The 15,983-nt window shown below is 53.4% G+C and overlaps 6 protein-coding genes across 6 annotated transcripts; 2 read left to right on the top strand and 4 right to left on the bottom strand.

The window, feature by feature from the left end:
* Positions 1 to 2,032: 2,032 nt before the first annotated feature.
* On the top strand, positions 2,033 to 3,919 carry AKAW2_40346A (uncharacterized protein; the record flags this gene model as incomplete). The annotated part of the gene is made up of 1 exon (XM_041688664.1): positions 2,033 to 3,919. The coding sequence occupies one exon, from the start codon at positions 2,033 to 2,035 to the stop codon at positions 3,917 to 3,919; it is 1,887 nt and encodes a 628-aa protein (XP_041542426.1).
* Positions 3,920 to 4,084: 165 nt separating this feature from the next.
* On the bottom strand, positions 4,085 to 5,134 carry AKAW2_40345S (uncharacterized protein; the record flags this gene model as incomplete). The annotated part of the gene is made up of 2 exons (XM_041688663.1): positions 4,085 to 5,018; positions 5,088 to 5,134. The coding sequence occupies 2 exons, from the start codon at positions 5,132 to 5,134 to the stop codon at positions 4,085 to 4,087; spliced, it is 981 nt and encodes a 326-aa protein (XP_041542425.1).
* Positions 5,135 to 6,155: 1,021 nt separating this feature from the next.
* Positions 6,156 to 8,609, top strand: AKAW2_40344A (uncharacterized protein; the record flags this gene model as incomplete). Its single annotated transcript, XM_041688662.1, has 1 exon — positions 6,156 to 8,609. One exon carries the CDS (start codon positions 6,156 to 6,158, stop codon positions 8,607 to 8,609), a length of 2,454 nt encoding a protein of 817 aa, XP_041542424.1.
* Positions 8,610 to 9,135: 526 nt separating this feature from the next.
* Positions 9,136 to 10,465, bottom strand: AKAW2_40343S (putative GPI anchored protein; the record flags this gene model as incomplete). The annotated part of the gene is made up of 2 exons (XM_041688661.1): positions 9,136 to 9,439; positions 9,549 to 10,465. 2 exons carry the CDS (start codon positions 10,463 to 10,465, stop codon positions 9,136 to 9,138), a joined length of 1,221 nt encoding a protein of 406 aa, XP_041542423.1.
* Positions 10,466 to 10,989: 524 nt separating this feature from the next.
* On the bottom strand, positions 10,990 to 12,456 carry AKAW2_40342S (uncharacterized protein; the record flags this gene model as incomplete). Its single annotated transcript, XM_041688660.1, has 2 exons — positions 10,990 to 11,135; positions 11,190 to 12,456. 2 exons carry the CDS (start codon positions 12,454 to 12,456, stop codon positions 10,990 to 10,992), a joined length of 1,413 nt encoding a protein of 470 aa, XP_041542422.1.
* A 709-nt stretch (positions 12,457 to 13,165) lies between these two features.
* Positions 13,166 to 15,650, bottom strand: AKAW2_40341S (Zn(II)2Cys6 transcription factor; the record flags this gene model as incomplete). Its single annotated transcript, XM_041688659.1, has 4 exons — positions 13,166 to 13,210; positions 13,277 to 14,171; positions 14,229 to 14,663; positions 14,716 to 15,650. The coding sequence occupies 4 exons, from the start codon at positions 15,648 to 15,650 to the stop codon at positions 13,166 to 13,168; spliced, it is 2,310 nt and encodes a 769-aa protein (XP_041542421.1).
* Between the last annotated feature and the right edge of the window lie 333 nt (positions 15,651 to 15,983).

The raw sequence follows: 15,983 nt of genomic DNA, 5'->3' as shown, positions 1-15,983 counted from the left end.
TTCACCGGGCCACTAGGCCACCCCTTTAATGCGAGTGAGATCTATATACTCGTGACAAATTCTGAAAGGCCGATCGGTAAGATGAAATGCCAGCAATATCACCTGCGTGGACCCAAGCAGATCGGAAGTACTCGGATGACTTGCTGCGATCGCAAATGTCATCGCGCACATGGGCTGGGTCTATGGCCAGCGAGGCAATTCTCCGCTTGTTCTGCTAGTCACATTTCAGGCCGGTAGTCCGCTGTAGGCATTGAACCAAGGAAGACATCCATACAAGCCGAGCATACATTGCTTTGTCGACTTGACAAATAAGGAGAACAACCGGAGCATAGTTACTCCTTCGAGAGAAGGCCTCCTTTCGATATTGAACTGTAGTGAATGTCATCCGGCAAGTCGCACGGTCGGTTCGGAATGATGAATCCTCGATGGCTACACGAGAACTTGCTATGCGCAGTAGTGCGGATTAGCCAAAGGAATCAAAAGCAAACAAACCCAGGGGGGTTTCATGATGGCAGCTTGTGCGATGCAGGAACAGCCACCTCGCATGGGACAAATCTACGGAACGGCAAAGAAGATATGTGAGTTTGCGACAATTCCTCTGAGTGCCATTTTAATCCCCAGTGGGACTCGTCACCATGAAAATTCCCGCAATCCTCCTAACTGTCTATCATCCCTTGCTTCTAGACGACACAGTGGCTGCATAGTGGCTGGATCGGTTCCCGCGACCGCAGCGAGTGCGTATCATAAATGCCAGAGACTACTCCGTACCAAGCTTCTCCCTGATCGCTGACGCACGTTAGTAGTACCCAAAAGCAACAACACCCGACCATTGACTCGCTAACGGCGCGAAACAAGCAAAACAAGCAAGAAAACAGGCGACTCCGAAATACTTTGATCGCCGGCGGGAAATCACATCACTGCAGAGGGAGCCCCTTAAGGGGATAGTGCTAACCCAGGGATGGTCGATCTCAACCAGGAGCCCTCGCTCCCCAGTGTATTGATCCTCCGCGGCCCGGGGGAGCTGGTGTTTCATGGAAGATACTTCTTAACATCCTCAGCAGAGCCCCGGCATGCCGGTCATTGCTGCCTAAGCTGATATGCCGACGTTGGCTGGTACCTGCCTATGGAAAACCCAGCTCAGAGAATAGCAAACGAATGGCAAGCTCAGGAGCTCCCACTCCATGTGCATGACCTGGATGATCGACAAGTATGAGATGCACAGCCGGGCAATCATCCGACGCAATCCCAAACATCCTGTCCCCAGCCTCGAATAGTTCCGCCGATCCGACCGATCAGTTTGCGACACGATGATGCGGCCCTGTCGATCATCAAACCTGGGGAGGGAATGCTGAAAGCCAGACGCAAAAGCTGTGCGATGCAACATGCCAGCCAGAATCCCATTGAACGTGGTCAGTGCGTTTACAGTTGGCACAGCTGTCTACCGCGCACTTATCGTGAGTCACTGATATGGCGACATCTGCGGCTTCATCGCACACCGCAAAACGCCATCTTGTCGAGTTGGGCATTTAGGTGGCAACAGAGCGACTGACAGCAGCAGCACGCGATAAACCAGCTGGAAATTGAAATCCGATTAAAACTGGGCCAGATCAGCCGTGGATCAACCATGGATGCTTGGGATCCACACGGATGAGCGACGCGCAAACCACCGCAAGGGATTCCAGCCCACCATTGCTGTTAGCGGTGCAAAATCTTATCGCTAGCGTCACTGTGTGGCCACGGCCCGGTTTATCAAACGGCCTGGGACTGGCTGGAGGCCGAGTTCACAACGATGGATGACGGCTCATTGCTGCCCATTCTTTCAGCGCCTTATAAATCTCCAGAGCCAAAAAGCAAAAGAATCGCCCTGATACTCCGCTGGCCCGGTCCACTTTGCCTCAGCGGTGACGGAGACCTTATCCCGAAATTTCTTAAAAACAATCACCAGACCGCAGGCGGATCAGAACCCTGAAGTGCAGTAGTCCTTGTGCCGAATCGTTCTCTTCTTACCCCGGTGGTTGTGTCTCTACAGAGGATGCCGTCCGACCAGCCCTACCCGACCCGGGATGATGCCTCCCGGTCCCCGAGTTCGAACAACGACAAGAACAAGACCACTGTTGAAGTGACGCAGAACAGCCTGGACTCGGCTCCATTGTCTCGGCGATCCTCGCTCTCACTGACCGACCAGGCCAGCAGTAGTAAATTCGCCTCCACCCCCGCGACCGGAGCTCAAACCCCGGATCCTTTGTACGCCCACCTCGCCGGCCACGACGACACGCTCAAGAAATTCCCCCAGGTTATTGCACACGCGCGAGATGACAGTGAAGACGAATCTTATGAGTTGCCCGTGGCACGACACAGTCGCGGCGATGCAGATCCTACCGATGGCCAGCATCTCAGCTACCGCCGGCCTTCTATGGTCGCAGCTCAGGGCAGGGACTTCCCCGACGAGGCCGGCTCCCCACCCCCTAAGCCCACCCAGGGCCGTCCGCCAGAAATCAGCAGTTTCGGTGCCGAGATCGTGTTGATCGCGGTCTGCTCCGCAGGTCTGATGTTGTTTTCTTTCCTCCTCGGAGATGTGCTCGCTCCGCAGCTCCAGTTCCGGCAAGCCCTCGGCATCACCAACACCGAGCTACCCTGGCTTGTCGGCTCCTTCAACGTTGCCAATGGCTTGTCCGTCGTGGTGTCCGGCTCGTTGACCGACCTGACGCCTCCCAAAGCCCTTATGGTCGGGGCTTTCCTCTGGCTTAGCGTCTGGAACATCATTGGCGCCTTCTCCATCCACCCCTCCCGTTATGTGCTCTTCTTCGTGGTGCGCGCCATGCAGGGCCTGGCCATCGGCGTCTTGGTCTCCGGTAGCATGAGCATTCTCGGCCGCGTCTACAAGCCAGGCATTCGCAAGAACCGCGTCTTCTCCGCCATGGCCGCCTGCGCCCCGTTTGGCTTCTCCCTGGGCGCCATCGAAGGCGGTCTCCTCTACCAAAACCTTCCCTGGATCTTCGGCTGCAACGCCATCATCACCGCCATCTGTGCTGTCGGTGCTTACTTCTCCATCCCCCCGCTGCGCCCTATGGCAGACTCCGCCGGAGGCGAGGTGCCCTCGCTGCGCCAGTTCGACTACCTTGGCGCCGCCTTCGCCGTCGGCGGCTGTGTCTGCTTACTCTTTGGACTGACCCAGGGTGGCGTCACCGACTGGTCCGTATACACCTGCGTGCTCACCGCAGTAGGCATCGTCCTACTCATTGGCCTCTTTATCGTGGAGCGCTACGTACCACGCCCTCTGATCCCCAACCGCCTCTGGAATACCAAGGGCTTCACCCCGCTCATGATCGCCTACTTTCTGGGCTTCGGGTCCTTCTTCGGCGCCTGGCAGTTCTACGCCATCCAGTTCTGGCTGCGCATCCAGCATGCCAGCCCCATCGACGTGGCGCTATACCACCTCCCGAACGCCATCTTTGGCGTCATCGCCACCTGGGTGGTCAGCCGCACCTTGCACCTCGTACCGGGCCACTACATCTACACCATCTCCATGTTCGCCTTTACGCTCGGACCGGCCTTCTTCCTTCCCCAGAGCCCTACCACTACGTACTGGGAACTGTCTCTGCCTGGTGTGGCGCTTGTTACCTTTGGCCCCGATCTGGCTTTCGCGGCTGCTTCCATCTTCATCACTAGTAACGTGGCGCGCTCGTACCAGGGCAGTGCGGGGAGTCTGCTGGTTACGAACCAGAACTTGTCATCGGCGATTATTACCAGTGTAGCAGATGCGATTGGCACACGCGTCGATAAGCAGGCCGATGGGAGTGTTGGGCTTACTGGACTGCGTGCTATTTGGTGGTTCGCACTGGCGTGTCAGTTGCTGGCGGCGCTGGTTACGGTTACGTCGGTGAGGATACCAAAGGAGGAGAAGGAGCATGTTACTTGATGCCCTGATGATAATATGTGTTTCATTCTCGGTTTCGTTTTTCGGGTTGATACGGTGCATTATAAAGTAGATAGATGGTTGGGAACTACATTCTATACATAGATTTCGGCTTAATGGATTGAAAATGCATCCATAATCATATCTTTAATACTAATATACGGACTACTATACTCTTCCCACCTCATGATCCACCACTGGTAAAGGCAACTCCCTATGCAACCTCACCCGGATTCTCTCATCCTCATCATTACCATCTAACAACCCCCTCCTCAACAAGAAATCCACCACCACCACCGCACTATTCGGCTTAAACCTCCCCTCCCCTAGCGCCTTCTTCACCTCCTTTACCCCCCACAGCCTGAAATCCTCCACTTCACTATCTGCCGGACTTGGAACCACCTCCTTCCCCAACCTCAACTCATACAAATACTCCACCTCGGGCTGCAACAGCTCCACCATCCCTATCCCCCCAACGCTCTCCTTCTTAACATGGAAATACGAAATCCGATCCACAAACCTGATCTCCTTCCGCAACAACTCTTCCGGGATCTCCGCCTCCTCGCTCGCTTCCCGCATGATGGCCTCCCTCGGTGGTAACCCTGTACTTAGCCCCCCGGCGGCAGTGGTGTCTAACATACCGGGGTATGTCTGTTTAAGGGAGGAGCGTTTGGCGATCCAGAGGTGCGGTGTGTTGGAGACTTTATCATCGGTGTAGCAGAGCATTTGCACGCCGTAGGTTACTATCCCGAAGAGGGCGCTTGCGGCGCGTTCTATTTCCAGGATGGCGGTCCCGTCTGGGCCGTAGAGGGGAAAGGTCTCGTTGCGCCAGCCGCGGAGGATGCCGTGGGAGGCGAGTTGCTGGAGGGTGGGGAAGAGGATGGCGGTGCGGGTGGAGGCGGTTGCGGTGGGGGGTGTGAGGAGGGTGATTGTTTTGTTGGTGGGTGTGGTATTGATGGCCCAGGTGTCTGATGGCCAGGGGAAGGTGGTTATTAGCTCGTTGGGGATGTAGCCTAGGGTTTGGGGGATGCCCGTGATCCGGAAGGCGTGGTAGTTTTGCAGGATGGGGTTGTCGGCATCGTTGGCGGTAGGATAGGGGAAGCTGTTAGGGAGGTTAGATGTGATTGAATTGAATTGAATTGGATTGGATTGGATGGGTGGATAGACTTGCTTGTCGAGGTCTGCTACGACCTGGTACAATGATGATGTTGTTGACATACTGTATGCTGTAGTCAATTGTAGTAGTGGGTGTTTAGTTGAGTCCAGAATGCGGGGAGATGTTAGGGTCTAGTCTATCTAGGTGGACAAGGTAATGCTATTTAGAGCAGGGGCTAGCTAGCTGCTAGTTTCCTCACTAAACTACTCTGTACTGTTAGCTGTTAGAGATCGGGCCGAGCTCAGACTGGCCGCATTGTCCCTCTGCAGAGATCATCACATTCGGAAGTTTTAGCTAGCTGGGACCTGCAGATGCTAAAGTATTTGGGGCTGGCAGAAACACCCCAATGAAATAGAGGAGATAATACAAATTGGGCAGCTTCTAAAGTGTGAATACTACTTTTCACTAGTGTTGGGAGGGTTATATGGCATACCTATAATAATAATAATAACATGTCTTAGGTATAGCTGCACCCGATCACGTGCACTAGCCTTGCCTGGAGTGGAGGATTCCCACGACATGAAGTCATTCAGGAACAGCCCACAACGCCTCACTTCTCCCCCTCCCATCGTCCATTCTCTCTTTCACTCACATACCACCATCATCTTCCATATATCTCCCTGAACATATTCAATTACCGTGGCGCCTCAACAACTCCCTCGCTTTCGCTGGCGCCCCCCCCGGGCCCCCATCAGGCCACCCCTTCCTCCTCCGCCCCTCCGCTTCCCTGCAGCTCGTCATTCGCGAACAGGCAAATTATTTCGCCATTTCCTTCGCTTCCTGTTCGGTCCGCACGCCCCTACCCGGGCACAATCTCGTCTCTGGAGTCTGCGTCACGAAACACTCCCCGCTCTTCGACATCGAGCACAGGCGGGGCTATACCGGGCCTTGGTGAAGCGGCAGGCGAGACTCGCACGCAATCGGGAATCTGGTCGGAAGGGTATCTTTGGTTACCTGAACAGAAAGGGGAACCGCTTGGCTGGTCGGACAGCTCCTTCGACGGGTGGTATTGTACATAGAAGGCTGGCGCAAAGCACCGGGGCTTTGCGAGCGGGAAGAACCAAGAGCTTAGGCCTCACGCCAATGTCACAGTACGAGCCTTCATCCTCGTCGGCATGGGGCTCTAGTACTGGGCGGGAGAGGGGAGCGCGCCGCAAGAAGGTCTTTGACTACTTGAAGGCTGCCAATGAGCTGCGCCAAACCTATGCTGCGCAATGGTCGGCGCAGATCGGTGGCCAGAGCGACTATGACGACTATCGTGATACCCCGGGCGCATTCCCGGACGTTGAGATTGCGCGATCCGAATTTGAAGAGATGGTGATATTCCCGAGCTATGCGAGACGATTGGTGAAACATGAGCATGTGGATTCATACTATAGCCGCCGTCGAGGATCAAATGCCACCATTGAGGAGTATCGGGGCGAGTCCGATGGCTTTGGCACAGGCATGCCGATATGGGACGAGCTGGAAGACCAGAATGCGATCGTCGCAGTCGATGTGCGTGGCTGGGTATACGCACCTCATCGCGGGCCGATGACTCGAAAACATCGTCTGATGGTCGCTCTCGCTAGAAAGCTCAGCGGAGTACCAGCTCCTATGAACAGCACGAATGATGGTGATGAACATAATGCAAATGACTCTAGGACTGAGAAGGGGGACGAAGAGCTGGTCAATACGCAGGCACAATCGATCATTAAGCAGGCTGAAAAGGAGGCTGATCCCGTATGGAAAGACAGCGCAGAAGATCGTGATGCCCAAAATACTCCCGGACGACCTCTCCAGAGGGCAGCAACGGCACCGCTGAGCAAGGATGAACTCTCCGTCGCCAATGCGCACCTTCTGGAGCGATTACGCCCTTTCTTGACGAACCCGGTAACAGGAATCCCCGTCACTGTCTTCTTCTTCAACAACGACAGGAGCCAGTCGAGGAGCGTGATGACCGATGAGTCCGGTCACTTTCGCCTACGAGCGTCACTACCTTTTATCCCGACTCACGCCCGCGTGCTAGCCTCCGAGGATCTCTCGGCCGTGAAGGAAGTCAAGGTCATCGAGCCCACGGGCGTTAGCTTGATCAGCGATATCGACGACACGGTAAAACATTCTGCTATTGCGAGCGGAGCCAAAGAGATGTTTCGCAACACCTTCGTCCGTGAACTGAACGAGTTGACGGTCGACGGTGTTACTGACTGGTATAGCAAGCTGGCGAAGATGGGAGTCGACCTGCACTATGTCTCTAATGCCCCCTGGCAACTGTATCCTCTTCTGGAACGCTACTTCAAGCTCGCCGGCCTGCCCCCGGGTTCTTTCCACTTGAAACAATACAGTGGTATGCTTCAGGGGATATTCGAGCCTACGGCGGAAAGGAAGAGGGGCTCTTTGGAGCAGATTTTGAGAGACTTTCCTACCCGCAAGTTCATTCTCGTTGGAGACAGCGGTGAAGCGGATTTGGAGGTATATACCGACATCGTTCTAGCAAACCCGGGACGGATTCTTGGAATCTTCATTCGCGACGTTACCACCACCGATCGACAGAAATTCTTCGAGAAATCAGTGGACCACTTAGAACATGATTTGAACCGGAGCCGCAGCAGTCCGCAACTTGTGGAAACTTCTGATGCCGTGTCTAAACGTCCGGCATTACCACCTCGGCGGCCCGTGGAAACGGCCGATTCGTCCGCGGATGCCGTGAGCCTAGACAACGCCGACTTGATCGATCTTAGCGACGAGGTGGAACAGAAGATGTCTTTGGCCGATATGAAGAAGCCCTCCACCGGGCGCGAACCACCCGCGAAACCTTCCAAGCCCTCCGCGTTGCGCTCAGTTTCGACTAATCCAGACATGAGCAAAGACGATCAGCCTTCACTTCAACTAACAGCCAAACGAAAACCTGTGCCACCACTACCCCCACGCCGCTCTTCCACTAAGCCCGATATTTCAACCGACAACATACTTGATACCGAAAACAATACGCCTGTGAATAATGTAGCGAGACCAATGCCCATACGTCCTAAGCCTAGCTTACAAGATATCCCCAACGACAACGGGATTGGCACAAGGCTGACACGCTCAAAGCAAGCACCGCCACCTCCTCCACCACGCAGAACCAACACAGGAACTTCAACCCCGGGTTCTATCTCATCACAGCAAACTACAAACCGCCCAACACCCCCACCCCTTCCCCCGAAACAATCATACCCCGCATCTGCAGCCACAGCAGCCACAGCAGCGCTACAATACGCCTCCGACCGTTTGAACTGGTCTCCAACCCCATCGAACATTCTCCGACCGGCCCAGCCAAACTCCTCAGCAAGCAGGTCCAGCACCAGCGCCGACAGTAGCACTCCGAACTCAACGGCGGTCCCAGCAGCTCCTTTGCCCAACAAACGAGAGGAACTATGGCGACGTCGCTGGGAACGCGCCCAGGAACTTCTGGAAAAGCAAGGCGTGGTACTGGGCAGTTGGCGCGTAGGCCAGGATGCGCAGGACGTGAGTTGCTGGTTGGTAGAGGAGGCGCTGAAGGATATGAAACGGGGGTGAGGAGTCACCTAGCCTGGAGGGTGGCAGAGCCAAGGCCCTGGTTGGTCATTTTGCATATACACATACGTATATATAGCCTCTCAGCGTCTTCTGGGAGGTCGTATAGCCTCAATATATTTGAAATGTAATAGATACCATTAGTGTGGGCAGCTTACTAGTGAGGAAATACATATCCTCTGCATCTTTTCTAGTAATTTATTACTGCGATGGTGAAGCTGATGCCAAGGCTTGTGATTACTGCGTCCTCGTGGCGACTCCTTGGGATTTAGAAGCTTGAAACCATGCGTCCATACTGTAAGGTAGCTAGCGCTTTCGCTTACATCTCATCTCGGTCGCAAGTTTCTGGCCCAGCTATTCCAACCTCAACCTTTACAAACCATCAGTACTGTCGATTGATGATAACCTCGACTTTCGCATGTCAAATCACTGCCTCACAAATTTACATGACGCTGAGTCCCGAAGATCCACACATCAAGCATTCCTGGGGATGAAGAGGTGAAAAATCTAGCAGCAGTAGGTCCCCATCTCACTCAAGCGTATACAACAGCGTCCCCCATCCCAACTGATCATACCCACCACTTGTAGTTCCATAATCACCACCACCGCCCTCTGCTCCATCGCCATCCTCGACGACCAAATCGCGATATTCCTTCGTGTAAGTAACATTCAGCCCCTTGAGTACACCATAATGGTTATACAGCAGCTCCCAGATGGGTCTGATATCTCCGCGACTGGAATTGCTAATAACCGTCTGGTTTACGTCGTCGCTGTTGTTGTATGTCGTGTAGGGAACGTCGTTGCCAAGGTTGTATTTGGCGACGTATTCCGCACTAAAGTCATCTTTCTGTAAGCATAGTGTATTCCATACTGAGATGAAGGATAGGGGAAGGAGAAGATAAACCAAGTATAGGAGAGAGAAATGGGTGGGAGGTAACTCACCCAGCCAGAATGCGATTATCCAAATACTCAAAAAGATCAGTCCCCTGATTATAAGCCGTCAGGGCAATAGGCCCCAGGAGAGAAAAATCCAGCATCGAATGGCCCTGATCACGCCCTGCCTCTTGACCCTGACCCAGAGATTCCCCATCCACCTCATATAGCTTCCAGATGGCATTTTCAATTTGGCCATTTCCCTCACCAGACTTGAAATAAGTCAATCCCTCATCAAACATAGTTTGATTATCAGTCAACACGCCAATAGACAAGACGGAGGCAATATTGCACAAATCCCAATTCGCCCAGTAATGGTCAACAGCGGCGCCATGATGATTCTGCAGGAAATCATGATTAAGGGGATAGAAGACGTCGACCATCATGTTCGCAAAGCGGGTCAAATTAGCACTCGGCCATGCGGAATACGTGCGCATGATCTCGGCGACGTTGGCGAATTCGTACCCGTATATGCCCGCGGCGAGGTACATGTCGGTTGTGCCGGAGATCTCGGTCAGGGTGGAGCTCCATTCGTCGAGGATGTTCACAACGACGTCGGCGTAGCTCGAGTTGCCAGTTACTTTCCAATAGATGGCCATCGCGTAGGCGGCCGCTATGTCTCGGTACAGAGAGGGATAGTTCTCGGTGTGGGTGCCATCTGCGCCGCGATAGACGATTGTCTTCGGGGAGGGCGTGTAGTCTAGGTTGATGTTGGAGCTGTTGGTCAGTTTGTACCAGCCTGTTATCCAGGGTTCGGTGTTGCTGGATACTTTGGAGGTGATGCGTGAGAAATCAGAGGCTGTTTGGAGGAGGCCTGGATGGATGAATGAGGATGTGTCACGGTGGGAGACTTGAGACGGTCCATGACTGGAAACCTCGAATGCTGCCGCCAGCGAGCAGAAGGCCACCGGTAGTGTCAATTTCATCCTTGGATTCTCGGTTGAGACGCAATGCTTCCCTCTGCTTCTGTGACATTTTCCTGTAGGGGTCCCTGGTTGGGATTGCTTTAAGTATACTATTCATGCTCGGTCCATTGGCCGGTCGATTAGCCGACCTTTCTCATTGTTCGTCGGTTTAGGGAAATTGGGATCGACCCTGCGGGTTTGCCGTTGGTAGGTAAAACAGGCCGGTAGATAGACCGGCACGAATTGCATAGCATGGCGATACTATTGAATAGGAGGTTCAGGGTCCATCCATCATCTATGTGTGACAGACACTGTGGGGAACAGGACGTAAGCCAGCGGAGGAAGGATCGGCTTCGGCCCCTGAAGGTTAGGATTTGAACCACCAACACGGAGTTAGGGTCCGTTACTTGGCCCGGCCGTTGGCCGACCATTCCTCCGATCTATTATCCTCAGTGGACTAAAGTGCACTGTCAGGAGAATATTACATTAGTGCATAGTATAATCGCGGACATTCTACTCATCTAATCTGATCTGCTATTAATAGATCAATGAACTCCCGTTTCCTTCACCTCCAAATCAACCACCCCCTTCTCACCCACAACTGGACGTCGATCCACCTCCAACTCCCTTTCATCTGTGGATTCCATGTCATGATTCTTCACAACTATCCATGTCGGAATAACACACAACCCTAGACAAAGCCAGTCAGTATTCAGCCTCTTCTTCAGAAATCAATCCAACTCACCCAGCAAAATAGTATTCACAGCCATCGGTACCCGTCCACCATACCAATCCCTCGTGTTTAATCCATAAGAGATCGCCTCACCAAAACTCTCCTGACCGCGCAACACACCCGTCAACCTGGTCAACTCGGCGATGTTATCGGTCATGCTTCCCACCAAATAATACAACCAATTCTGGCCCGTCTGCTGCGCAAACGTCCACATGAAGAGGACAAACGCGCCCTTGGTGAACCCCGGACTAGTGTAATCCATCGTCCCCAAATCAGGGTTCTTTTTATGGGCTGATGTATATTGCTCCTGCACAACCCAGCCAAGAATCCACGCCGTCACATGCACAATGATGACCCAATACCAGCCGTACGTGAGACGTTTCTTAGCGTCGACACGCTTCCAATCGAGCCAGTGAGAAATGATCTGCGAAGCAAGGATGGTGACCCAGTCGGAGAGGAAAGCGATGAGCGCACGAGCCCGGACCCCAAAATAGTACGTTTCGAAGTTACTCGAGTACTCATTGAAGTAGACGGCCCAGAAGACAGGGAGAAGAAGGATGACGGTGCGGTTTTTGCATGTTTTCCAGAGGGCTTGGAACTCCGCTTTCCAAGAGTCCTCGACCCGAAGGATGACCGGGGAGCCATCGGCGCGTTGGACTTTGTTGGGCGGGGTGAGGAGTAAAGCGACGGGGACGGCGAGACATTGTAGGACGATGAAGACAATGTAAGTGGAATATCCCACGCTTCCTTTGTCTTTGTTCTTAATGTTGAGGGCCAGGACAATCGAGTTCCCGATGATGGGTCCGAGGGTGCGCCACCAGACCCAGATGTTGAGGTATCGGGCTCGTTTCGATGGCTCAGGGTATCCGATTGCGATGGCGCCTTCACTAGCCCAGAAGAGACCGGCCGAAATGCCGCATGCAACGGCGCCGACCAGAACTAGCCAGACGTTGCCGAACCGGTTGTTAGTGTAGAGACCGGCTGCGTAGACGGGGTAGCCGGCGGCGCCGAGGAGAAGGGCCCATTTCAGTCCGATCCGGTTGGCGATAGGCGCGCCGAATATGCAGAAAATGCCCATGAGCCCGAAAACCAGTGCGTTGGCGGCATTCACCAGAAAAGGTTTCTCTTCGCCTCCGGCTCCCAGGGAGTTCATGGCGTTCCATAGCCCGGGGGCGAGAAAGCCAACAGCACCAATCACGCAGGCATTGAAAAGGGAGGTGCGGTACCACACTCGTTTGAGTGGCACTTTGCCGCCACTTCCATTCTCAGCGTCCGCCATAGTGAACTGAGATCAAGACTGGAACTATTCGTGGGATTGTTCGGAAAAATAAAAAAAACTTCAGGGCGAGAATAGAAGAAAGGGACGGCAGCTCGCCGAGGTTATGTATGATCCGCAAGAACACGCCATTTTGTTGTGCCAGGATTTTTTGCAAGCGAAGCGATGATAGTCTGTTCTATGTTGCGCTATATTAGGTCATGGAAATGTCGTGATGCATGAGTACGTTCGAAAAGAAGGAATAATAGGGCGGCCAGGGCCGCTGAAGACGGCTGTCGCAAGCGGCACAGGCGATGGCGAGATCGGAGCTTAGTCTCCTTCGCCAATGAGAGAAGCCCTAGCAATGGAGCATGACGAATTAGTCATTTTGTCGTCAATGACTTTGCATATTAGCATGATTGTAGGATCGATATTGGACAGCAAAACTTCGAAATAATCTACCTGGTGAGTTGAATGTCACTCACTGCCCACGGTTGGCGCTGAAATTTACTTTCGGCCAGGTCCGATGCGGGGGGAAACCCGAATCTCGGTTGCTGTCAGGACAAGTTAAAGTTATCAGATAAAAATGGAAAAAATGTATCTAATCTCTCATCTTGAAACAAAACCTATGTTTCTACATCATTATCGAAGAGCTGAAAAACGGGAGATCATTCCAAATAGTAGTATAGCATAGAATGACTGTTATATCTAACGCTAATATTCTAATCATATATTACAACCCGAGTGTCAAAGGGTCACCAGGAAGATTGGTAAATGCCTGAAGCAAAGGGAATAAGTTATGAGGCGCAAATATTGACAACAAAGTAGATGAAAGGACACTCACCCAGGAGTCTAACTCTGTCCACCACACTGATCCTTCCAAATTTTCAATGAAGCCAACATCACTATCAGGTCCGAATGGTTGTGCGGCCAAATCTGCCGCCGGTTGTAAGCTACTGGAATACGCCATCGAGTTGTCCAGTGAGATAGGGGAGTAGAGGTTGGTGAGGCCAATCTGCTGCGCTTCTATTGGCAGTTCATCCCGACGCGTGGTGGTTTTAGGCCGTTGTTGCTCAGATGAATCGACCAAGCAGTCGGCGTCCGGCCCAATCTGTTGGTGAACCTCCTTTCGTAGCTCTTCTAGGATAATGCTGTAGCGACGACTGGGACAGTTCTTACGTGTAGCCTCTGCCAAGTGTTGTTGGCAGGTCTCAGCTAATCTGAAGAGAGAGCTCAGAGAGACGTCTCCGGTGCCCGGGGATAAGGTTTTTGGGTATGTGTCGCGGTGTTGCTGGATAATATAGATATACACCACCGTGATCGCGCAGAAGCATACGTAGTGTGTGAACCAGAACGAATGGATGAGAATGTTTTGCTTGGCCAGGCCTTCTACCAGTTCCATGACTTCCTGGGCGGCTTCCACACATTTGCGTACTAGGTTGGACGCTACGGGGTGAGGAGCTGGTGGCTTACGTCTCAGATCCGAAATGTCGTTGAGCAGGAACGATCTGGTCGCATGGATGACCGCATGCGAGTACGCCAGTTGTAATACCTGGCTTTGCCTACAAAGAGGAGGAATGAGGCTGGTTGCGCGCACTCCGTTGAAGATCGGCGGGGCTGTCGCTTTCCATTCCTCCAATCTAGACGTGAGCCGGGCAGCCGTCTCGAGTGGTGGACTACGAGACGATGGATTCACTGTGTAGAGCTGACGAGAGATGTCGCCCAGGATGCGACCAAGCCTGTGTTGTCAGTATCGGCATGTACCCATGTATATAGAGGGGGTGGGTGAGACGAACTTGAAATGTAGGATGGATGCGATCATCATGCAATCGGCGGATCCTGTGCGTCTTTCCGGGTCCTCCTGGAGCATGTCTTCGTCATTGATCTCATCCGGAAGGTCTTGGTCGATGTCTTCATCGTGTAATAACCGTGGTCTACCAAACATCACGCTGAGATATCTGTCCAACATATATGCGCTCCAGAGGATGCGCTTGCGGAGCTCTCGCTCCATGTAGGTGTTCCCGCCCTTAGGTAGCCTGCCTGGGAATTTTCGATGCAGGCCCAGCGCCGTTACGAGCTGGAGGGCAGTACCGAATGAATACCAGCACTCATTCGCTCTAGAGGTAGACAGCAAGTAAAGGCATTGACCTAGCCTAGCCTGAACGGTCTCTAGTCGAGGGGGGCCCGACTCCAGGGAGGTCATGTATTTGGACGCTGCATACCACTGCTCGCTGAGATGACTCAGTACAATAGACCCGAGAGGAACACAACTGACTAGCTTACCTTCCACACCACCCATCAACCGGACGTTCCGGTTTCTGCTCCTCGTAGAGCGTGCCAACAGCAAATATCATAAGAATGATGGCTGTCCGCACTACCATGGGACCCGTGGGAGGGTTTGCAGAGGAGACATTGTTCAGGTACACCTGGCAGAGCCACTCCTCTACGATTCCCCGATGAAGAAATCGATATGTCACCATCGAGAAGTCGAAGTAGATGTTGACCAGCTCTCGTGCTTTATCAAACGGGGGAAGTGAAAAAGTCACCTGGCGGTAGTCGGAGTATGGCTTATCACCAAACATGAACACCGAGGTGTTCCTCGGAGAGGACTCGTTCTCTAGGCTATCTGGGATTGCATGCCTTTCATCCTGATGTAGGCGACGCCAAACTCGATTGAGAAAGGAGACTCCCGAGGCAGGCCCTAGATAATTGCCTTCGAAGTCGGTCACCGCTGGATCAGGGGAGTTGCGCTGAGAGACCTCGTTTAGACATAGAGGCTGTTGAGGCGAACCGGCAGGTACTCTGGGAGACTGTCGCGCAGACGACGAGCGTCGACGTCCCAGAGCCCCGTCTGCTTGGGGCCTTCTCTTGGAACCGGGACTATTTGAGTGACCGTCCGTCATTGACGGCGGTGTGGGGAGGGGCTCTGGAGGCAACCCCCGGGAGTAAGCGGCATTGTATTGGCAGGACAAATCCAGTCGCATGCACCTGACACATGGAAGTGTTCCCGTACAGCGCGTCTTCTTCTCTTTGCAGTGATCACAGGCGCGTGTGATCTTCTGACGCGGTCCATTGGAGGCCTTGACTGGGGAGTCCGACGCCCTTCTTGGGCGTTTTGCGGGGATCGAATCCTCGGTATCAGAGAGGCGACGCCCAGAATTTATCAGGGCGTCTGGGGACAGTGCACTGTCCCCTCTTGCTGCCAGGCCTGTGGCCATGGATCCAATGACACGGGACTTTCTGGTGGACTCTGCTGTTGAGACATGAACGGTAGATAAGGCTGGATCTTTTTCCGCGAGAGGAGGAATAAGGAAACGGAGGGACTGGGCGAGACAAGCCGACCCCAGATTTCAAGGGTGGAGAGACGTGCAGCAAGCATCCGGCGGGGGGAGAAGTTTCCGGGGGAAGTGAGAAATCAAAAGAGACAAGAATGAAACAGAACTGGAAACCGCAAGTGAGAATGAGGGGGGTGTGAAATGCGGGGTCCGAGCCGAACCATCGGAGTTCCCCCGGACTGCTTTCCGACGCTCACTTTTTGCCGTAAGATCATA

Source organism: Aspergillus luchuensis, chromosome 4, assembly GCF_016861625.1.
Source record: "Aspergillus luchuensis IFO 4308 DNA, chromosome 4, nearly complete sequence".
NCBI lineage: Eukaryota > Fungi > Ascomycota > Eurotiomycetes > Eurotiales > Aspergillaceae > Aspergillus > Aspergillus luchuensis.
The sequence above is the reverse complement of the archived record's forward strand: the minus strand, read 5'-3'. Positions and strand labels throughout refer to the sequence as shown.